This window comes from Pyrus communis, chromosome 9, assembly GCF_041283825.1.
Source record: "Pyrus communis isolate YQ-2024b chromosome 9, ASM4128382v1, whole genome shotgun sequence".
Lineage (NCBI taxonomy): Eukaryota > Viridiplantae > Streptophyta > Magnoliopsida > Rosales > Rosaceae > Pyrus > Pyrus communis.
Genome location: NC_142573.1, coordinates 14,476,115 through 14,500,757, shown reverse-complemented (window position 1 = coordinate 14,500,757; position 24,643 = coordinate 14,476,115). Strand labels below are relative to the sequence as shown.

The following is a 24,643-nucleotide window of genomic DNA, read 5'->3' as shown; positions in this document are numbered from 1 at the left end:
TGAGAGTTGCCTTGAACAACTCTTGAAAGTTTGTAATCATGTTTAGAACATAATAGTTGATTGACAAAAATAGTACATCAATATGGACTTATGATGATTTTGAATCATTGAGTGTTGAAGTGTTAAACCATTTCAAGAGATGGAAACTAGGCAAGGACTTCACCTTTGAGTCCCTATTCAAATGGTTCACTAAGTTTATTGTAAACTATATAGTGAATAATAACTGCATGCTCTCCAAATCGTTTGATGTGTATAACACAATTGAAATAAGTTTCAAGAGAAATAGTGGAAGTTTAGGGACCATGACTATTGTAGTAAAGGGAGAAGTCAAATGAAGAAAACGAAATAACTCCAAGGGAACAAACTTTCTTTATGAAATGATGGACATTGGAAGAGGTATTTGCAAGAAATGTCTTGCAAGTGTCAAGAACACACATTTCGAAGGTGTTGTAAATTGTTCTTGAATAAGTTCAAAACAGTTGGTTCTTCTACTTCAATGCTTGATTTCATATTAGTAACTATGTTTTACAATCGTTGTAAAAGTGTGGCTAATAAGAAGTAGAAGATTAATGAGAGAAGAAAAAGTACTTCACATGGAACGTGAATAAAACATATATCTCTGTGAAAGAAAATAGTACTTATTTCCTCATATGAGAGACTTGGAGGTTCCCTATTTTGGGAACTTGGAGAATCCATTCCTTCATCCATCCAAGAAGTCATGGAGCCAAGAAGCAAAGTTCCACCATCCACATCCATCGAGTCAAGGAGCAAGGAGACTAAGGAAAAAAGGCCCTCACATGGGTGAATATCCTTTGCTAAGTAAAGAGGTGCTTCAAAGGTATAAAAGTTTCTCAACTCCTTTCTTTAAGATTTGAGTTGAGTCTTGGTTCACCACAATTACTAAGCCTCGAATTTCATGAGTAAAGTTTTGTTTTTGAGTGCATACAAGCATGATTCCGCCTTTTAATTGTTAATTGCATGCATAGATGTTGCTCAAATGAACTAGTTTTCACAAATATTTCCTTCATACCTAGTAGTAGTTCACATCCAATGCAAACAAGATTACAATTTGGTGCTATTGTGAGGAAGGAACCACAAGGATTTATTGATGCAAACAAGATTACAAGAAGACATCTACATGAAGCAACCACAAGGATTTATTGATGCAAAAAGTCACAATTATGTTTGCAAGTTGGTCAAATCTCTATATGGTCTGAAAAAAGCTCCAATGGCATGGAATTATAAGTTCACTGGTGTCTTACCTTCACTAGGGTTCAAGGTTTCACAATCCGATACAAGTTTATTTGTCAAGCATGATGGAATAGACATTATCATTCTACTATTATATGTAGATGATATAATTTTGATAGGTTCGAATAGCTCAAAGATTCAGATGGTTATTACACAACCTGGTGAACTTTTTGACTTAAAAGATATGGGGAAATTGACATATTTTCTTGGTTTGCAAATTAAGTACGAGTTTGATGGCAGTCTATTTGTCAACCAATCTAAGTATGCAAAGGAGTTAATCAACAAAGTTGGCATGAGCTCTTGTAAACCAACTCCTACTCTATCCAAACCTCATACTCAATTGCTTGTGTCAGAAGGAATTCCAAGGAAAGATCCTACTTTGTACAGAAGTCTAGTTAAAGCGCTTCAATATCTTACCTTTAGAAGGCCAGACATTGCTCATTCAATCAATGTGGTCTGTCAATATATGAAGTAACCAACTGATGCACATTTCTTTCTTGTCAAAAGGATCTTGAGATACCTGCAGGGGACTCGTGAGTGTGGAATCACATACTCTCATTCTTCTGATATCAATATTACAACTTTCTCTTATACTGATTGGGTAACAGATATTAATACTAGATTATCAATAATTGGCTACATTGTGTATATTGGAAATAATCCAATTTTGTGGCAATCCAAAAAGCAACCAACAATTTCAAGAAGCTTAACTGAAACAGAATATAAAGCACTAGCACACTATACTACTAATGTTTGTTGGATAAGGTCTGTGTTGAAAGATTTGCATGGGTTTCTGTAAAATCCTCCTTCATTACATTGTGACAATCTCTCAACCTTGGCACTAAGTTCGAATCCAATGTTTCATTCTAGGATTAAACACTTGGATACAGACTATCATTTTGTCAGAGAAAGAGTTCAAAAGAAGGGCATCACAATTCATTATATTCAAACAAATTCGCAAGTTGCTGATGTTCTCACCAAGTGTTTGCACAGTCCTGTCTTCGTGAAACATTGCAGCATTCTCAGGTTGGGATATCCCAACTAAGATTAAGGGGGGAGTAATAACAGAAAATATAGTGTCCATGTGTCAATAGTTGAATGGTCTATCTGTTAAGGAATATAATTAGTTGTAAAATGGTGTGCCACATAAGGAAAGTTAGTTAGGCTTGGTCTATGAATTCTGTTGTACTGGTTTGCTTGCTTTAATGAAAATCACTTCATATTCCCTTCTCTCTCTCTCTGTTCTGAGTTCTTACTTTCTCTCACTAAAACCTCCATTGCTTCATCTTACAAGATTATCAAAGTTCATTCCCTTCAAGAGTGTTTTACTCCTGTTAAGAAGTTCAACCAAAACCACTTTTAAATCTTGGCTTATCCTAAATTCCTACATATTGTATTGAATAAATGAAAATTAAAGCTTCTTTCTAATCTTTATCGCACTGTCACGAAAGCCCAAAATGTGCACGACTTTGCATGAACACCGAACACGGCATATTGTTTGCAGTTGCATCTAGCATTCCCTAATTAAAACAGAAAAAACTTAGTTGCTATGGAGACCCAAATCTGCATTCTTTACAAATATCAACAATACTATACTGATAAAAATGAGATATTTGACCGCAGTATTTCATTAATCTTACATTTAAATTTGGCACGAATCTTACTGTATTTATTTGATATGCATAAATATTTTCTCATCGCACAACCTAATAACATAATATGTCAAATTATGAACTTTGAAAAACGAAAACTATCAAAATGGGGCCGACACAGGTCCTGTAAGTTGCGTTTCTTGATCGGGCGTTTCAACAATGGCCGTAGAGCACAAGCATTGGCAAGGCCTTTCTAAAATTTGAGCCTCCTCCTTCCAGTCCACAAGCTTAGTTTGCAGTTGTAGTTGCTCACCATCAATCATATACTTCATCTCTTTCACTGATCCAACCGGTCTCAATCCCTATATGCATATGCATAAGCCATTTAATTTGGAAGCATGTAACTATGGTATCAATTAGGGAGTTGTTATTGGCACTTTAAAAATCTGATTGTGCACTCCTAACAAATGTAACTTTCTTTCTAAACATAGATTATAAAACCTAACCTCGATGAATAGAGCTGTGGCTTCAGTTGGTTCCATTTTCTGAACTACATCAGCAGCAATTTCCTGCAAATATGATGAGAAACATTTAGAAGAGTACAAAAAGTCCAAATTAAAAACAAGAAGCTTAACTTGTGATCCAAGGAGCTTATATATAGTTCAGTTAACTAGGAACATTCTCTCTTGCTGCACTTAAGCTCCCGAGTTCAATTCTCCCATGCTCTAACATCACTTAATCAAATAAAAAAAAATGGTGAATTATATAAGAAAAATTCATTTTAAAAAATTACCCACCCTAGCATGGTTGAGTTGCCCTTCACTCAAGGTTCTAGGCTCTGTCTCAATTGAACAGCAAACTTTAGCCATGAAATGAACAGAAGATTCAATAATCTCTCAAGCAATCCGATTGGAGAGTAGCAAATGAAGCCCATGCATACCAATCACCACCAAATCAAGTACTGTTACAGTGTTACTATACATATACATACACACACACACACACACACACACATATATATATATATACACGTTATTGCTGATATTTTTGGCAAAGTCACGGATTCTATAGTGACTGGTAAGCAAAGTGAAAAAACGCACAGATCCCGTGCTTCTGTGAAATTGTTTATGAGTTGACATTATTGGTGGTCGAGGGTACGTACGTAGGAGTTTTTTTATGAGCTGTAAGAGGTGAGCAACTGCATGAATGGTAATATCGATGGATTGCTGAAAAAGGTTTTTTGCAATATTATTGACCAACTATATGATCAACAAGGTGAAAAGCTCTAGCATCTAACTAACAATTTGATTGATGTGAACTATGCATTGTTAGATTCACTAATTAATTGTCCATGACTCCTTAATCGTCACACGCATGATGGTAATAGGTTGTGAAGCCAAAATGCTCGTGTTCATGATAGGAGCATATTTATGCGCCTTAGTTAGCTAGTTCTTATGCATTTTTGTTATGTTTTCTTCGTTAAAGTAGTCTTTTAAGCTACTTTCATGTGTTTTCAGGTTTAAAGGACATATTACATGAAATGATGCAATTTGGAGCTTTTGGAGCAAAACTGAGCTGGAATGTGGTGTACGCAAATAGAGCACGAGGAATGAACGTCCAAAACTATGCATCACACAATCTTCCTCCTAAGCCGTGCATCCCACCATTCCTATCCATCATCCATAAACCCTAATTCCCTTTAATCCAAAACCGTGCATTAATCAGCCACCATAATTCCATAACCCTAATATTCTATTCCCTAATTCGGAGCACCCATTCATGCCATTTTATTATCTATTCCATCACCCTAATATGCCATTATACCTTCCCACTAAACCCCCCCCCCATTTAACAAAAGAAAAGTTTCAAGCCGTGACCTCCCATTATTAATAAAAACCTAACACTCCCATTATTCAACCATTAAGCCATTCACTCCATTATAATACTCCCATTATTCATTCAGCCGCACCACCCCTTAATTCCCTTTAATCCATAGCCATCCATTTAATCCACCCAAAACCGTGCAAACCATCTCTCCACTTCCCATTAATCGTCCACTTCTCATTATCCATTATCCATGCATTGCCATTATCTCCCACTAATCTTCATCAATCCATGCACTTCCACCTATATATACCTATCACTCATTCATGTTTAAGAGGAGAGGAATCCGCACCATAATCTCATTTTCCATTGTAATACACAAACATTTCCCCTTCTCCATTTTCTCCATTTCCACTCCATTCCACACTTCCATCCCATCAACCAACCTATCCTTAAACCTTGTGCTACAACAACGAGGAAGAGAAGAGTGCCTAAACGTTCATACAATTCAAGTTTGAGTTGTTGGAATGTTTAGGTATTTCTTTGATTTCAATGTTATAATAAACTAAACCCCCTTTAGCTAGGGGGTGATTCGAAATATATGTTTATGCTTGCATTTTGATTTGATTAATTCTAATTGCGTTTCATAAGTTGTGGTTCAATTTGTTTAACCGTTTGATTGATAACTTATTTATGAATGTTTATTAAGAATGCGCGCTTAATTTTCATGCATAAATATGACGCTAGAATATAAGTGAATTTCACCTAATCGTTATGAACTTATATTCACAAGTAGTGGAGGTTGCTTATAAACAATCGCGTTAAATGAATTCTTGGCACGAGTTTCATGCTCATCATAGTAACGAATGCCTCGTCAACACTTATAGTTTTCATAATGCTTAATGATCTTTGATTGTATCTTTATTGTGCTGTTCACGTAAAGGACTTTTGGAGAATGTGGTGAATTGCGTTGCGCTAACCCATCCAATTCATTAACTTAAGGAAAACTTGACGGTTAATTTAAGCGGACCTAATTGACCCGGGGCGTTGAGAATTAATGATTTGTTGAAATGCAATTGGAAATCGTTTTATTATGCAAGTATAACATATGTGGAGATGAACCCCGTAGCTAACTTTCCATCCATTTGTTCTTTCTTTTCTTGTTTCTGTTTTCATGTTTAATTTAACTTGTTATTCAATTATGTTAAACATGTGAAACTAATTTCTTTTTAGTTAGAGGCGAATTTGAAGCCATGGACATATGTTGGTTATGATTTGATTTACTCCAGTTATGAATTCATGAACTTTAGATGTGGGTTACTTTTCTGTTTTGATTAAGAACTTGTTTATGTATGTGGGTTGAGGGTCGACACTTAATTTGCATGCCTAAGACTTGATGCTAGGATATAAGGGAATTTCACCTAATCGTTATGAACTTATATTCATGAGTAGTAAAAATCGCTAGTCACGATTGTGTTTAGTAAACCCTAGGCTGGATTAACATGCGTATTCCATAGTTATGAATGCCTAGTCAATGTTTATGATTTCCGTTGAACTTAATGATCTTTGTTGAATGTCTCTATCATGCGTATTCCATGTGAGAGACTTTGATTAGGAATAATTTGGTTGTAATGCGTATCCCATTCAATCCAATGAATCTAGGGAAATCTGAAGGTTAATTTAAGCGGACCTAATTAACTTGGAGCATTGTCATTCATCGTTTGTTGAAGTCATAACTGGGAGTCAAATTATATGCTTATGTTCATGTGTGGATAAGGAACCCTCTAACTAGTTTTTCATCATTCTATTTCATTAATTTCGTTTTTTTTTTAGAATCTGTTTTAATTCCAAGTTTCTGTTTTAGTTTAAATTCATCCAAAACCAATCCCCCATTTATTTTAAAGTGTTAGATTAATTAGAAATACATTTTCGTGTGTTTATAAGTGCTTTGGGTACTGTTTGAGTCTTTTGGTTTGTTTGAGTGTTTTAAAGTTTAGTTTTGCAATTCTTTGAGTCTAGTATAGTGTTTTAAAATTTATTTTACGTTTTTGAGTCAAATCCAAGTGATTAACAATCCCTCCTAATCCCCGGTCCAGAACGATCCCTACTTGCATACTTACTACAATTGATAAAAGAGGGTTTAATTTGTGTGCGTATAAAATTCTCGCATCAAATTTTGGCGCCGTTGCCGGGGATTAGAAAATTTGCTAATTCCTTGGATTGTTCGTTTTTATTATGTATTTTAGTTTTAGTTTCTGATTTGTGTTTTGTTTCTTGTTCTAGGTACTAGTTTATGACTCGGAGTTCTCATCTGATTCGTGAACATATCCTGGAGTGATTGGGTTCTTCGTCCGGCTGCAAGACGTAAAAGAAAGCGCTACTTGGGAGGCAACCCAATGCACTAAATAAAACAAAGCATGTTCATAAAAAAAAAAAAAAAAAAAAAAAAAAAAAAAAGATACTAAACATGGAGAAAGATGGAGCTTCACAAAGGTTGTTTACGTGAAGCCCCACTACAAGGCGTCGGAGCGGAAGGCATAGGAGCGGAAGGCATCGGAGCGGAAGGCATAGGAGCAGGAGGCATAGAAGCAGGAGGCATAGAAGCGGGAGGCATCGGAGCGGAAGCCCTCGGAGCGGAAGGCATCGGAGCTAGAGCATTCCAGGCCTCAATACTTGGCCAAGCGCTGGATGACCCAGGAAAAATATGCCTCTGGAAGTAAGCCGCAAGCCTTTGACGGTCACTTTGACGGTCACTTTGCATACGACCATTGGATTCTTGCAGCTCATCAAGCTTCCTTTTCATGCCCGTCGAATAGTTGTTTGCAAGCACATGCAAACTTCTATTCTCGTACTTAAGCAGTTTGATCTCTTGCTTAAGACTTTCCACCTCCGCCATCAATGATTCCACCTGACGGGAGCGGGCAAGCAGGCGTTGGCCCATGTTGGACACAGAACTCGCACACTGAACACTAAGTGCGAGGGACTCTTGAACGGCCAACTCATCGGACCGTCCTGACAGCAGCCTACTATCTTTTGGAGTAAGGAGGTTTCTAGCTACTATTGTAGCTGTTGTGGCGTCCTGCATCACGGAGTCTTCACCTGTAAGAAGACCGTTAGAAGATAAAAAAGAAGGACGCCATACATTACCTTGACGGGGCGCAACCGGATCGCTGCTGAGACTCAAATCTAAGCTAAGGTTCGATGGGTTTGCCATTTTTCAAAAGTGTTCAAAGAGATGGGGTGGATGGAGTTAATTCTCAAAGGGCCGGAGTCGATTTTCAAAGAATGGGAAATCTTCAGAGTGTGTTTGTTGTGGTGATCGATAGCTCTATAAGAAGCCAAGGCAATGCGTCCATCGATTCAAAAAGCCGAAATTTCCGGCGTAAGTTAGGCGACGCGTTCTCGGCTTTTCAGAAACGCGTTCAACTTTGTCAAAAGTTCACGTGGAGGTCATTATCGCAGCTACAATTTTGCCGACAAACGTAAATTTCGGCGACACTTTCTCTGCTTTTCAGAAAACGCGTGCAGCTTTTTCAAAAGGAGCCGCATCCGCACAACTACGTGTCGTTTAGAAATCGACGGGCCGCCTGCTCAGAAATCGAAGGGGCGTCGTTCAGAAATCGAAGAGGCGCCACTATCTCTATATATGTCAACCTTCGTCTCTTATGGCAAGGCAAACTTGAAGAAAATGCCCAACTCTTCCTCACCTCTGAGGTCGCACTCCCAGCAAAGCCTTTCGAAATACTCAATTCTTCCTTCTTCCCCAATGATGATACCAGATGCCTGGAGTACATATGACCCAGGTGGAAACAGCACAACAAATACATGTGCTGATTCATTCACCGCTTCTTCAAAAGCAAAGGTATCTCATATCATCAAGGTCTAAAGCAAAAGTATCTCATATCATGCTCTTTCCCTATCTTTTCCTTTGCCCTTGTTATTACTCGCATGACAAAGTAAACAAAAGCAATCAGAGGCACTTGGAGTCAGTCTTCTGTTCTGGAACCGACTGCCTGGAATCCATTCCTGATTGCTTACCTAGAGTTGCTCTCGAGTAGTCATCTTCAACGGTTGACACACTTCCGGAGAAGGGACCACTTCTGCAAGGGGAGCAAGCAAGGCAAGTGAAAATGATACATTGAAGCATGTGGAGACAAACATAGGCTGAGTTATCCTCCAACCCTTTTCAATACGAATTGGAAAGATTGAACAAAGAAACAGACCAAAGGAGTAAGCTCAGACCTTCGGGGGAGACCAAAAGAAGCCTGCTGCCCAGTTCAAGAGTAGCACAAAGGAAAATCAACGATGGGAGCAGCGCAGTTCAAGAGTAAGCCTGTGGATTCACAAAGATCAAAGCCTCAATGCAATTACCAAGGAGAAGATGGAATTTACACTCTATAACCAGATTTGCGTCTCTAAACTCTTCTCTTTGATTAATTACATTCTGCCATGTTTAGTATGTTTAAATGCTTTTTGTGTGTTTACTTATGCTTTGTATGAATCTATGCTTAGAACATTGAGGACAATGTTTGATTTAAGTGTGGGGGGGTAACTAATGTTGTTAATGCAAATTCGTGGGATTTTATCACCCATAACTTCAAATGTTATTCCTCGCTGTTTTAAGGTGTTTTTAAGTGTTTTAGTGTGTTTTGTTTTATAACTCCGAAAATCACATAAAAATTTGAAGAAAATGTTTTGAAAAGCCTAAAAAGAGTATTTTGAGTCATTTTTGTGTGTTTGTGTCTTAGGGTACCTTCCAACACAATGATAAGGATTTGGTTTATAATTGCATGACGGTTAGAAAGAGTTATGAACATAGAGAAAAGTTTGATTTACTCTTGGTAAATGGTTGGTTATGGTTATAATGTATGACTTCACATGCAATCATAAAAGAAAAAAAAAAAAAAAAAAAAAAAAAATTCGTTTTTGTAACATGCTTGAAGGAAGGAACTCAAACAAACACTACAACCCTGAGAGACTTGAGCCTATAACGTTCTTTGGAGAGTTATTTTCTGTGATTTCTTGTTTTCTAAAGTCGTTGCATGATCTCATTATTCTTGCTTGGTTGCTAATTAGAAGGCGTTTCATCACTTAGTTCCAAATGCTAGAACTTGCATCCATTCCATTCAAAGCATGATTGCATAATATATATCAAGATGAAGTGTGTAGTGAAGCCATCAACCAAATAGCCAACCCATGCACTATATATTGTAGGTCATAATCCCCATTGAGCCATCGTTAGCCTTTGTTATTTGTTTATCCATATCATCCCTACCTAGCCTAGATTAGGACCACCCATACCCTTGTTCTTGAAGCATAGTAAGCATGATTTAGAGGGAATCCTTTCGATTATGCAAAACAACAAGTGTGGGGGAATTTGTGTGTGTGTGTTGATATGCCACAAAAAAAAAAAAAAAAAAAAAAAAAAAAAAAAAAAAAAAAAAAAGAAATAAGGCATGAGTGAGAATAAAAAGAAAAAAAAAAAAAAAAAAAAAAAAAAAATTCGTGGAAAAAGAGTATGAAATAAGTGAAAATAAGCTCACATGTTTATGGTAGTTGAAGAAAGGGTCCAAAACATTGAATATGGCCCTAAGAGTTGTGTGAATTTTCCCCTTGTGTGTCTAAGTGAGTTTCTGCAATCACGAGTGATTCTAAGTGTCAAATTTCATTACTTTGCTTGTTATTGCCTAAAGAACGTTTGTTATCCTTACCTTTCATTGTTAGCCAATCACCCTTAACCCATTACAACCCTTATGCTTCAATCTTGATCATTATGTTTTCAATAATGTGGAGTTTGGAATTGATGTAAGCATATGGTGTCCCTGGTTCTCGCATCTAATTAGTAGCATTCCTTTCATGAGATCATATTCATATACATTCCAGAAAATGCTTTCTTTGATATAACATATGTGAGTGTTAGAATTCATATTTACATCAATCTTCTCACATATAACTAGTGTAGGGTGTGTAGTCAGAAAATCTGTGTGAAAAACAAGTGCATATCTTGTAAGGATTTGAGCAAATTCTCTAAGGCATGTTACTACATTCGAAATGTGTTTTAAATGCTTAATTGTGAACTAGTATGTGGTGACTATGATTAAGAATGTACTTAAGTGTAAAGATGGCTAAAATCTGTGGGATTAATGATTTTTAACTTGTCATGTGCATTGGAAATCCGTGAGACGATTGTTGGAAGGTGTAGGTTGTGTTTTGTTCGTTTTGTTTTGTTTTTGGTTTCTTTTGTTTTGTTTTGCTCGAGGACTAGCAAAAGCTAAGTGTGGGGGTATTTGATAGGAGCATATTTATGCGCCTTAGTTAGCTAGTTCTTATGCATTTTTGTTATGTTTTCTTCGTTAAAGTAGTCTTTTAAGCTACTTTCATGTGTTTTCAGGTTTAAAGGACATATTACATGAAATGATGCAATTTGGAGCTTTTGGAGCAAAACTGAGCTGGAATGTGGTGTACGCAAATAGAGCACGAGGAATGAACGTCCAAAACTATGCATCACACAATCTTCCTCCTAAGCCGTGCATCCCACCATTCCTATCCATCATCCATAAACCCTAATTCCCTTTAATCCAAAACCGTGCATTAATCAGCCACCATAATTCCATAACCCTAATATTCTATTCCCTAATTCGGAGCACCCATTCATGCCATTTTATTATCTATTCCATCACCCTAATATGCCATTATACCTTCCCACTAAACCCCCCCCCCCATTTAACAAAAGAAAAGTTTCAAGCCGTGACCTCCCATTATTAATAAAAACCTAACACTCCCATTATTCAACCATTAAGCCATTCACTCCATTATAATACTCCCATTATTCATTCAGCCGCACCACCCCTTAATTCCCTTTAATCCATAGCCATCCATTTAATCCACCCAAAACCGTGCAAACCATCTCTCCACTTCCCATTAATCGTCCACTTCTCATTATCCATTATCCATGCATTGCCATTATCTCCCACTAATCTTCATCAATCCATGCACTTCCACCTATATATACCTATCACTCATTCATGTTTAAGAGGAGAGGAATCCGCACCATAATCTCATTTTCCATTGTAATACACAAACATTTCCCCTTCTCCATTTTCTCCATTTCCACTCCATTCCACACTTCCATCCCATCAACCAACCTATCCTTAAACCTTGTGCTACAACAACGAGGAAGAGAAGAGTGCCTAAACGTTCATACAATTCAAGTTTGAGTTGTTGGAATGTTTAGGTATTTCTTTGATTTCAATGTTATAATAAACTAAACCCCCTTTAGCTAGGGGGTGATTCGAAATATATGTTTATGCTTGCATTTTGATTTGATTAATTCTAATTGCGTTTCATAAGTTGTGGTTCAATTTGTTTAACCGTTTGATTGATAACTTATTTATGAATGTTTATTAAGAATGCGCGCTTAATTTTCATGCATAAATATGACGCTAGAATATAAGTGAATTTCACCTAATCGTTATGAACTTATATTCACAAGTAGTGGAGGTTGCTTATAAACAATCGCGTTAAATGAATTCTTGGCACGAGTTTCATGCTCATCATAGTAACGAATGCCTCGTCAACACTTATAGTTTTCATAATGCTTAATGATCTTTGATTGTATCTTTATTGTGCTGTTCACGTAAAGGACTTTTGGAGAATGTGGTGAATTGCGTTGCGCTAACCCATCCAATTCATTAACTTAAGGAAAACTTGACGGTTAATTTAAGCGGACCTAATTGACCCGGGGCGTTGAGAATTAATGATTTGTTGAAATGCAATTGGAAATCGTTTTATTATGCAAGTATAACATATGTGGAGATGAACCCCGTAGCTAACTTTCCATCCATTTGTTCTTTCTTTTCTTGTTTCTGTTTTCATGTTTAATTTAACTTGTTATTCAATTATGTTAAACATGTGAAACTAATTTCTTTTTAGTTAGAGGCGAATTTGAAGCCATGGACATATGTTGGTTATGATTTGATTTACTCCAGTTATGAATTCATGAACTTTAGATGTGGGTTACTTTTCTGTTTTGATTAAGAACTTGTTTATGTATGTGGGTTGAGGGTCGACACTTAATTTGCATGCCTAAGACTTGATGCTAGGATATAAGGGAATTTCACCTAATCGTTATGAACTTATATTCATGAGTAGTAAAAATCGCTAGTCACGATTGTGTTTAGTAAACCCTAGGCTGGATTAACATGCGTATTCCATAGTTATGAATGCCTAGTCAATGTTTATGATTTCCGTTGAACTTAATGATCTTTGTTGAATGTCTCTATCATGCGTATTCCATGTGAGAGACTTTGATTAGGAATAATTTGGTTGTAATGCGTATCCCATTCAATCCAATGAATCTAGGGAAATCTGAAGGTTAATTTAAGCGGACCTAATTAACTTGGAGCATTGTCATTCATCGTTTGTTGAAGTCATAACTGGGAGTCAAATTATATGCTTATGTTCATGTGTGGATAAGGAACCCTCTAACTAGTTTTTCATCATTCTATTTCATTAATTTCGTTTTTTTTTTAGAATCTGTTTTAATTCCAAGTTTCTGTTTTAGTTTAAATTCATCCAAAACCAATCCCCCATTTATTTTAAAGTGTTAGATTAATTAGAAATACATTTTCGTGTGTTTATAAGTGCTTTGGGTACTGTTTGAGTCTTTTGGTTTGTTTGAGTGTTTTAAAGTTTAGTTTTGCAATTCTTTGAGTCTAGTATAGTGTTTTAAAATTTATTTTACGTTTTTGAGTCAAATCCAAGTGATTAACAATCCCTCCTAATCCCCGGTCCAGAACGATCCCTACTTGCATACTTACTACAATTGATAAAAGAGGGTTTAATTTGTGTGCGTATAAAATTCTCGCATCAATGGTAATAGGTTGTGAAGCCAAAATGCTCGTGTTCATGATTTTACAAGCATATACGATCAGAAGTTACAAATCTTGGAATTACCGGCTAGCGTATAAGAATATTATGATTCTTCTAGCTTTTCTTCAAAATCTTGGAATTATCTACTTCATTTCATGTCCAGTTTTCGTCTATCAGCACGAGTTATGATGTGTTTAGTTGCTTACACCGACGTGTGCACTATCTAACCATTGGTTTTATGACAACAACTGTAGCATTCCGTCGGAGATACACCGGTGATTCTACACAGCAAGGTGGCTGCATGTTTAAAATTATGTTTATTACCACTTTTAGACCTAACTAGTAGAAAAACATGTTTGCGCGACGGATCAACTTTCGTCGCGCAAAGTATGTTTGCGCGACCAAAAACACACAACGTCGCGCAAAAGGCATTTGCGCGACGAACCTTTGCGCGACCAAGGATGGCGTCGCGCAAAACAGCTTTGCGCGACGCATCAGATCCTGCGTCGCGCAAAGGTGTTTTGCGCAGCGCCATATGCAGTCGCGCAAAGGTTCGTCGCGCAAAGTCCTTTCCTTTTCTTTTGGGTTTCTTGCATTGCCTTTTTCTTTTGTAGTATCCACTTGTGTAAATGTTTTAAATTGACAATCGAATCAGTTCATTGTATTCATATAGGGTTAAACAGTGCAGCTGTAAAAAATCATCAAAATCGGAGTTAATATAACCGTTAAATCGTAATTTTTCGTTTATAGCCGTCGAAAAGGTTTGTCCCGTTGTTTAATCTCTACACGCTTGTTTTTTACAATTTTTGGCGTATGCGATCTCAAAGCATATACAAACAAGTTTGACGGTTGGATCGTTGAAACTAGTTTTGTACAATGCGTATCCCATCAAAACATTAGATTCACTAACACTTGGAATTTATTTAAACTTTCATAAGTATAACATAATATTTTGTGGTATGCACTTGTGTAAATATTTTAAATGGACGATCGAATCAGTTTATTGTATTCATATAGGGTCAATGAGTGTAGCTGTAAAAAATCAACAAAATCGGAGCTAATATAACCGTTAAATCATGATTTTTCGTTTATAGCCGTCGAAAAGGTTTGTCCCGTTGTTTGATCTCTACATGTTTGTTTTTTACAATTTTTGGCGTATGGGATCTCAAAGCATATACAAACAAATTTGACGGTTGGATCGTTGAAACTAGTTTCGTACAATGCGTATCCCATGAAAACATTAGATTCACTCACACTTGGAGTTTATTTATACTTTCATTAAGTATAACATAATATTTTGTAGTATCCACTTTTGTAAATATTTTAAATTGAAGATCGAATCAATTTGTTGTATTCATATAGGGTCAATGAGTGTAGTTGTAAAAAATCATCAAAATCGGAGTTAATATAACCGTTAAATCGTGATTTTTCATTTATAGCCGTCGAAATGGTTTGTCCCGTTGTTTGATCTCTACACGTTTGTTTATTACAATTTTTGGCGTATACGATCTCAAAGCATATACAAACAAGTTTGACGGTTGGATTGTTGAAACTAGTTTTGTACAATGCGTATCCCATGAAAACATTAGATTCACTAACACTTGGAGTTTATTTATACTTTCATTAAGTATAACATAATATTTTGTGGTATCCACTTTTGTAAATATTTTAAATTGAAGATCGAATCAGTTTGTTGTATTTATACAGAATCAATGAGTGTTGTTGTAAAACATCATCAAAATCAGAGTTATTAATAACCGTTAAATCGTGATTTTTTGTTTATAGCCGTCGAAAAGGTTTGTCTTGTTACTTAATCTCTGCATGTTTTTATTTTTTTTATTTTTGGCGTATGGGATCTCCAAGTATATACAAACAAGTTTGACGGTTGGATTTTTGAAATTAGTTTGGTACAATGCATTTCCTATCAAATTCAATGGTATATGTATTTACTAAGTAGATTTTAATTAATTTATTTTGTACTCATAAGCAAAACGGGTAAAAAAAAAAAAAAAAAAAAAACAGAGGACTTTGCGCGACGTAGGTACAACTGCGTCGGGCAAAACAGGCTTGCGCGACGTAATTGTACCTACGTCGCGCAAAGTACTCTGTTTTTTTTTTTTGCCTTTTCCTTTTCTTTTGGGGTTCTTGCATTGCCTTTTTCTTTTGTGGTATCCACTTGTGTAAATGTTTTAAATTGACGATCGAATCAGTTCATTATATTCATATAGGGTTAAACAATGTAGCTGTAAAAAATCATCAAAATCGGAGTTAATATAACCGTTAAATCGTAATTTTTCGTTTATAGCCGTCAAAAAGGTTTGTCCCGTTGTTTAATCTCTACACGTTTTTTTTTTACAATTTTTGGCGTATGCAATCTCAAAGCATATACAAACATGTTTGACGGTTGGATCGTTGAAACTAGTTTCGTACAATGCGTATCCCATGAAAACATGAGATTCACTAACACTTGGAGTATATGTATACTTTCATCAAGTATAACATAAGATTTTGTGGTATCCACTTGTGTAAATATTTGAAATCGACGATTGAATGAGTTTCTTGCATTCATATAAGATTAAGGAGTGTAGCTGTAAAAAATCGTCAAAATCGAAGTTAATATAACCGTTAAATCTTGATTTTTCGTTTATAGCCGTCGTCCCGTTATTTGATCTGTACTTGTTTGTTTTTTACAATTTTTGGCGTATTGGATCTCAAAGCATATACAAACAAGTTTGACAGTTGGATTGTTGAAACTAGTTTCGTACAATGCGTATCCTATGAAATCATTAGATTCACTAACACTTGGAGTTTATTTATACTTTCATTAAGTATAACATAATATTTTGTAGTATCCACTTTTGTAAATATTTTAAATTGAAGATCGAATCAGTTTGTTGTATTCATATAGGTCAATGAGTGTAGTTGTAAAAAATCATCAAAATCGGAGTTAATATAACCGTTAAATCGTAATTTTTCGTTTATAGCTGTCGAAAAGGTTTGTCCCGTTGTTTGATCCCTACGCGTTTGTTTTTTACAATTTTTGGCGTATGCGATCTCAAAGCATATACAAACAAGTTTGACGGTTGGATCGTTGAAACTAGTTTTGTACAATGCGTATCCCATCAAAACATTAGATTCACTAACACTTGGAATTTATTTATACTTTCATTAAGTATAACATAATATTTTGTAGTATCCACTTGTGTAAATATTTTAAATTGACGATCGAATCAGTTTGTTGTATTCATATAGGGTGAATGAGTGTTGTTGTAAAAAATCATCAAAATCGGAGTTAATATAACCGTTAAATCGTGATTTTTTGTTTATAGCCGTCGAAAAGGTTTGTCCCGTTACTTAATCTCTGCATGTTTGTTTTTTGCGATTTTTGGCGTATGGGATCTCCAAGTATATACAAACAAGTTTGATGGTTGGATTTTTGAAATTAGTTTGGTACAATGCATTTCCTATCAAATTCAATGGTATATGTATTTACTAAGTAGATTTTAATTTATTTATTTTGTACTTATAAGCAAAACGGGTAAAAAAACAAAAAAAAAAAAAGGACTTTGCGCGACCTAGGTAGTACTGCGTCGCGCAAAACAGGCTTGCGCGACGCAGTACTACCTAGGTCGCGCAAAGTCCCTTTTTTTTTTTTTTTGGCCTTTTTCTTTTCTTTTGGGGTTCTTGCATTGCCTTTTTCTTTTGTGGTATCCACTTGTGTAAATGTTTTAAATTGACGATCGAATCAGTTCATTGTATTCATATAGGGTTAAACAGTGCAGCTGTAAAAAATCATCAAAATCGGAGTTAATATAACCGTTAAATCATAATTTTTCGTTTATAGCCGTCGAAAAGGTTTGTCCCGTTGTTTAATCTCTACACGTTTGTTTTTTACAATTTTTGGCGTATGCGATCTCAAAGCATATACAAATAAGTTAGACGGTTGGATCGTTGAAACTAGTTTTGTACAATGCTTATCCCATCAAAACATTAGATTCACTAACACTTGGAATTTATTTAAACTTTCATTAAGTATAACATAATATTTTGTGGTATCCACTTGTGTAAATATTTTAAATGGACGATCGAATTAGTTTGTTGTATTCATATAGGGTCAATGAGTGTAGCTGTAAAAAATCAACAAAATCGGAGTTAATACAACCGTTAAATCATGATTTTTCGTTTATAGCCGTCGAAAAGGTTTGTCCCGTTATTTGATCTCTACACGTTTTTTTTTTGCGATTTTTGGTGTATGCGATCCCAATGCATATACAAACAAGTTTGACGGTTGGATCGTTGAAACTAGTTTTGTACAATGCGTATCCCATCAAAACAATAGATTCACTAACACTTGGAGTTTATTTATATTTTCATTAAGTATAACATAATATTTTGTGGTATCCACTTTTGTAAATATTTTAAATTGAAAATCGAACCAGTTTGTTGTATTCATGTAGGGTCAATGAGTGTAGTTGTCAAAAATCATCAAAATCGGAGTTAATATAACCGTTAAATCGTGATTTTTCGTTTATAGCCGTCGAAAAGGTTTGTCTCATTACTTAATCTCTGCATGTTTGTTTTTTGTGATATTTGGCGTATGGGATCTCCAAGTATATACAAACAAGTTTGACGGTTGGATCATTGAAACTAATTTCGGATAATGTGTTTCCTATCAAATTCAATGGTATATGTATTTACTAAGTAGATTTTAATTTATTTATTTTGTACTTATAAGCAAAACGGGTAAAAAAAAAAAAAAAAAAAAAAAAAAAAAAAAAAAAGGGACTTTGCGCGACCTAGGTTTAAGTGCGTCGCGCAAACCTGTTTTGCGCGACGTAGTTATGCGTCGCGCAAGATTTGCCGCCAAACTATGGATATTTTACCGCTTTTTCCAACTTTGCGCGACGCAGGTTCACTACGTCGCGCAAAGTGAACACGAAAATATCTCTTTTTGTCTTTCTTTCCAGTGTTCTAACCCAAGTCCAAAGCTCCATAGCTGCCTTCCCCTCTTCCTCACCTGCAGACCTCCATTCCTCACCTGCAGACCTCCGTAGCCACCTGATCACACTCAGGTGATTTAAAAACATCTATGTTATTCATCCATTTTTTTTATATATATGATTGTATTGAAATTTTTGTTAATATTACCAAATATATTGAAAATTTTGATCTTTTTTGTTCTTATCATGCATATATGATTGAGGGTAAATACTCAGTTTGGTAAATTCCCAATATATTGAAAATTTTGATCTCCTATTGATGATGGCAGTGTAGCACAAAGGGACTCCTTCTCTAACGTGAGGGTAAATACTCAGTTTAGTGATCCCCCTGTTGTTGCAGCTGCACTAGAAAACTCTAACGTATTATCTGAAGGCCAAATTAATGACTCTATCCTAAGAATTGAGAGGAAACGCAAGGTATACTTGTTTAGTTAACTTTAGTATAGTATATTTTGTCAACCAAGGACTTAACTAGTTGCATCTTGTAGGTGAAGAAGCGAGAATCGCTAAAGAAGTTGAAGCTCATGAGTTGCGGATCCGCAAGGAGCTGGAGAAACAAGAAATTCTGAGGAGAAAGGTTCTATTTTTAAGTCCTAAACAATTTTTTCTGAAGCATATATAGCAATTAATATGATGATATTTTGATTTTTCTGTTTATAAAACAAGGAAATGGAAAAACGTGAGAGATGAAAAGAAAAGAGAGGTTGATGTGTGAGAGGCAACGCAAGGAAGAGAGATTAAAACGTGAGCAAAAACGTGAAATTGAACGAAGGGAAAACTTTTCATTTTATAGCCTAATACAAGCATACATGTCTTGTGCGAATCTACCAACAATGGAAATTAAAATGACGTTTACTTCAAATCATCATAAATTAAATTCATTTGAAAAAGTTTGGTAAATTAAGGTGATTGCAAATAATGGGCTCTTTTGAGTTTGCGTAACTGAATTAAACAAAAAACAATAGCATGACATACTTAAGGCCCTAGAACACATAATGCACAGAAACAAATAAAACTAAGCAACCACTAAACAACTAAAAGCTTATTCACAAAAGGCAGAAATAATGGATATAAACATTATACGACTTACTTAAGCACTCTAAATCACACATATGACAGATATTAGTGTCCCACAAGAAAATGTACCTGTCGAATACCATTACATGAACAAACAATCTGAATTAAACGAAATGATCACTGGACTACTGATAAATCAAAACTGACATTATAAAATAGCTGTCTACTTCGATATATGAAACAAGAATGGTGGACAAACAGGACACTCTTTCGAAATTTATGAACAATCCCTTCATCTTTACAGTTTATAGCATATCATATCATGCCCTCTATGAAGATTTACGGAATCTATTAATGGTGCAAAGGAGCTTTTAATCCTCATGGATAGGAAATTTTTTAAATTACCATAAAAAAATAAAAGCAAAAGCAATATTTTAAGGAAGATTGTAAAGATCTAAAATTTCGGTCAAGAGTTTGGTTTTCCTTTTAACCTATTTTATATAGCTATATTATTTCCCCTGATCACATATGAACACCAATTTTTGAGCAACTAACTTCAGATTCCTTATACTTGTTATTGTGTACTTTTGCCTGCGTGGTATGCCCTTTTTAGGTCATGTTAGAGTTTTTTGGGATTGAATTTGTAATTGATCTTTATTAATTTTATCTAGTTTATTTAGCTTTAGTAATTATTGGGATTTAATTTATTTGTATGCACAAATTTTTGTACGTCACGTACAAAATTGTTTTGTGTTGTACGAAATTAATACTACTTAACTTCGTACACTTTTGTCAAGAAAAACTTAGTTTCCCATTTGAGAATTAGTTGGATTTCGTGTATGGATGCAAAAGCATGACTGCGGTCCAATTAATTCTTGAATTGTCCCATTTTATGGACAGTTTGGGAATGCATAGTTATGTGTTGTAGTGTGCGGTTCACGGATTAGGTTTCGATAGTGGAAATTTTGGTAACATTTCCTGTTGTTCTTCGAGTACACGGTGGATATTATGTATCTACGGCGTGCACTTGAAGGACTGTAAGGAGATGCTGCCGAAATTAGCCCACGTCGAAATTTAATCCATTGCAATCGTAAATTACGGCACATAACTATGCATTCCTAAATGGGATAGGGCCCTTACCGGAGGAATAAGGTGACAATACAGTAGTTGAAGTTGTTGTAACTCTTGTACTTTTATTGGGATTGCAGACAAAATGGACAGACAGTGGATACATAATCATAATAGATGTGATGTTGAGTACTTGGATGGAATAGAAGAGTTCACTAAATTCGCAATTAGACACAGCCGAGGTTCAACTCATATCCGATGTCCGTGTAGGAGGTGTAACAACTCAATGTGGGAGACATTCGAAAATGTTCGATTTCATTTAGTAAGAAATGGGATGCTGGAGACCTATACTACTTGGTATCATCATGGAGAACGATTAGACCAAGCTTCGTCTTCATATGTGACACGAGTGGAGACTGTTGAATCTAATGTGGATCCTAGTGAACAAGTTATGAATATTGTAAATGATGTTTATCCATACGCCTCGAGCAACACCAATCAGGAAGGGGGAGATGAAGACCGTCCAACCATGGACAGTGAGGCATTTAAAAACTATGAAAAACTATTGAAAAATGCCAAGCAAGAATTATATCCGGGTTGCGAGAACTTTTCAGTGCTCACGGCAATTGTGGAGTTGATGCATGGCAAGATGAAGTTTCGTTTGTCAAACAAGTGTTTTGATTACTTTTTGGGAGTTATCAAGAGGATGCTTCCAAAGGACAATTGTTTACCTGAAGATCATAAAAGTGCCCAAAAAGTGTTGAAGGGTCTTGGATTGGGGTATGAAAAAATTCACGCATGTGTAAATAATTGTATATTGTTCTATAAGGAGAACATACAGTTGGATAAATGCCCTGTATGCAATGAGCCGAGGTTTAAAATGACATCACAGAATAGAAAGACCAAGATTCCACAAAAAGTAATGCGTTATCTTCCATTAAAGCCTAGGTTGCAGCGATTGTACATGTCGATGCATACTGCAACCGATATGAGATGGCATAAAGAAAGACGGGTAAATGACGATGTGATGAGGCATCCTGCAGATGGAGAGGCATGGAAAGAATTCGATCGGATGTACCCTGATTTTGCAGCTGACCCGCGAAACATAAGATTGGGACTTGCTACCGACGGATTTAATCCGTTCGGGGTTCTAAACCAAATCCACAGCACTTGGCCGGTCGTTATGTTTCCTTATAATCTGCCACCTTGGAAGTGCATGAAAAAAGAATACATGATGTTGACTCTATTAATTACCGAAGATCCAAGAAATTCCATTGATGTTTATTTGCGACCATTGGTTGATGAGCTAAAAGATTTATGGGAAAACGGTGTTCGTACATACGATAAGTCTACTGGGCAGATGTTCACCATGCGAGCAGCAGTGATGTGGACAGTAAACGATTTTCCCGCGTATGCAATGGTTTCAGGGTGGATGACTAAGGGTTATTTGGCATGTCCAATATGCAAGGAGAATGTAACATCGTCTTGGCATGCGAGAAAAGTTTGTTATCTTGGTCATCGTAGATGGCTCTCTTGGGACAACGAGTGGCGTCAGAATGATAAAGCCTTCCACGGCACAAAAGAGACTCAGCCAAGACCAAGAGAATGGTCCGGAGATGAGATTTTGGATCAGTTAAACCATTTGGAATTTGGTCATTTTGGCAAAGGGGTCAGTAAGCCTAGACCAACTACAAATCTAAACTGGACGCACAAGAGTATGTTATTTGAGCTCCCGTACTGGTCAAAGTTAAAATTGAGACACAACCTCGATGTTATGCATATTGAGAAAAATGTGTTTGATACTTTGGTTGGGACAATTCTAGACATTGAAGGAAAAACGAAGGACACGGTCCAAGCTCGCCTTGATTTGGAACGAATGGGCATTAGGTCATCCTTGTGGGTGAAGAAAGTTGGTGGTACATTGAAGAAAGGCCATCCTTTTTTTACAGTTAAGCCGAATGGGAAGAAAGAGTTTTTCAACTTTATTTCTTCTGTAAAGTTTCCAGATGGGTATGCTTCCAATATCTCGCGTTGCGTGAACGTAAGTGGGTGTAAATTTTCAAACATGAAGAGTCATGACTGTCATGTGATACTCCAACGCCTTCTACCGGTTGGTATTCGACACTTATTGCCTCTTGATGTGGTGAAACCAATAGTGTTGTTGTCGAGATTTTTTTCACAGTTAACTGCAAGGTGTTTGCGGAAGTCGGATATTAAACAATTGCAAGACGACATTGTGAACGTCTTATGCAAGTTCGAACAGATATTTCCTCCAGCTTTCTTTACAAGTATGATTCACGTGATGATTCACTTACCAGATGAGGCATTGCTTGCCGGACCAGTCAATTGTCGATGGATGTATCCAATAGAAAGGTACTTATTTAAGCATATATATATATATATATATATAACAGATTCATGATCAATGAACACTTTGAATAATTTGTATCTACCCTTTTATTTGTGTAGATATCTTGGTGAGTTGAAAAAGTGTGTTCGAAATAGGGCAAAGCCCGAAGGATCACTTGTGGAAGCATGGGTCGCATATGAGTCACTTACTTTTTGTGCAATGTATCTTCAAGATGTTGAGACAGCTTTCAATCGTCCTCAACGCAATAATGACGGTGGTGTCAGAAAAGAGAAACTGTCTGTTTTTGCCCAAATTGCGCGACCATTCGGCAATTCTGTAAAAGGCGAATCGTTTACTAAAAATGACATGGAGGTAGCGCATTGGTTCATACTCAACAATTGTGACGAGGTTTTGCCATACCTTGAACAACATGAACAGTTGATGAAGCGAGAACATCCTTCGCATTTATATGCCAAGAAGCACCGTGAATTATTTCCTTCGTGGTTTCACGAACATGTAAGTTGTATATGTTTTGAATTGAGCATATTTTCTAAATTGTTCATGCCCGTCTTTAAATTTGGTTACACTAATAGGTTAACTTTTTGTATATGTTATATTAGATGAACAAATTGAAGGAATTGAATTCACCCTCTTACGATGAACAATTATATAACTTGGCGAGAGGACCGCTTCACGTTGAATTGTTCTCAGGTTGTCATGTCAATGGGATCAAGTTCTTAGGGGCAACACGTGATGACAAGTTGTCTACTCAAAATAGTGGTGTCCACGTCCCGGGTGCTGGCGATAATGAAGACATTGATTTTTATGGCAAACTAACTAGTGTAGTACAATTGCTTTACAAAGACAGGTGTCAAGTGATACTGTTTAAGTGTGTTTGGTTTGATACAAACCCACATAACCGAACGAGTGTTAAGCGAGACCATGGTTTACTATCAGTAAACACTACCAGATGTTGGTACGATGAAGACCCATACATTTTGGCAACTATGGCGAAACAAATATTCTATCTAGACGACCCTAAAGCCGGCAATGGTTGGAATGTTGTTCAGAAGATTGATCGAAGAGGGCTATATGATATTCCGGAACTAGATCATGATGACAACGACGACAACGTCGCTGACCAACAGTTTTCATCTTTGATAGAATTTGGTGAAGAAACACTCCGGGATACTAATGTTGTCCAAGAACCATTTGAAGTAGCTGGAGTTCCCGAATTTGAAATATCAATTGACCTTGATGATTTGCCACGATACAATGCACCGGAAGAGGCAAACGAAGATGAGGACGAATGGAAATCCGAAAATGATAGTAGTGAGGATAGCGAGAGTTATTATTGTAGTTCGGATGAGGATTAATATCTAATTGTAAAGGAAAAACCAGGAGGTTAAGGAGAGGCAAAGTCAAACTAAAAAAGGCACAGGAAGAATCTGCTCCCCTCAAATTCTTCTTCTTTATATAGAAATTATATGCGTTGTAGTTTTCTTAGATGTGATGGTTCACATTAAGTAATTGGTTCATTGGTTTCTTCTGTCTGCAGATAAAGTTTTCGGTCCTACTTCCTTAACAGAAGCAGTATACGAGCAAGGAGTGAAAGATGTCGCCTTGTCTTCTTCGATTGTCTGTATGATACAGAGATTGTAAGAAACATA

General features: G+C 36.2%; 2 protein-coding genes across 2 annotated transcripts; one reads left to right on the top strand and one right to left on the bottom strand.

Moving 5' to 3' along the window:
- Positions 1-2,847: 2,847 nt before the first annotated feature.
- Positions 2,848-3,821, bottom strand: LOC148694303 (uncharacterized). The gene is made up of 3 exons (XM_088700584.1): positions 3,641-3,821; positions 3,350-3,412; positions 2,848-3,205 (listed from the first exon to the last, which is right to left on the bottom strand). Exons 1-3 carry the CDS (start codon positions 3,710-3,712, stop codon positions 3,005-3,007), a joined length of 336 nt encoding a protein of 111 aa, XP_088556710.1. The 5' UTR covers positions 3,713-3,821; the 3' UTR covers positions 2,848-3,004.
- A 14,710-nt stretch (positions 3,822-18,531) lies between these two features.
- On the top strand, positions 18,532-24,385 carry LOC137734407 (uncharacterized). The gene is made up of 6 exons (XM_088699606.1): positions 18,532-18,610; positions 18,808-18,955; positions 19,027-19,115; positions 20,764-22,996; positions 23,093-23,489; positions 23,594-24,385. Exons 4-6 carry the CDS (start codon positions 20,769-20,771, stop codon positions 24,347-24,349), a joined length of 3,381 nt encoding a protein of 1,126 aa, XP_088555732.1. The 5' UTR covers positions 18,532-18,610; positions 18,808-18,955; positions 19,027-19,115; positions 20,764-20,768; the 3' UTR covers positions 24,350-24,385.
- Positions 24,386-24,643: the final 258 nt, after the last annotated feature.

Coding starts and splice junctions, on each gene's coding strand:
- LOC137734407 (XM_088699606.1), top strand. CDS start 20,769: ATGGACAGACAGTGGATACATAATCATAATAGATGTGATGTTGAGTAC. Junction 22,997..23,092: donor TGGATGTATCCAATAGAAAG/GTACTTATTTAA, acceptor TTATTTGTGTAG/ATATCTTGGTGAGTTGAAAA. Junction 23,490..23,593: donor CTTCGTGGTTTCACGAACAT/GTAAGTTGTATA, acceptor ATGTTATATTAG/ATGAACAAATTGAAGGAATT.
- LOC148694303 (XM_088700584.1), bottom strand. CDS start 3,712: ATGGCTAAAGTTTGCTGTTCAATTGAGACAGAGCCTAGAACCTTGAGT. Junction 3,413..3,640: donor GGCAACTCAACCATGCTAGG/GTGGGTAATTTT, acceptor TCATATTTGCAG/GAAATTGCTGCTGATGTAGT. Junction 3,206..3,349: donor CCACAGCTCTATTCATCGAG/GTTAGGTTTTAT, acceptor ATATGCATATAG/GGATTGAGACCGGTTGGATC.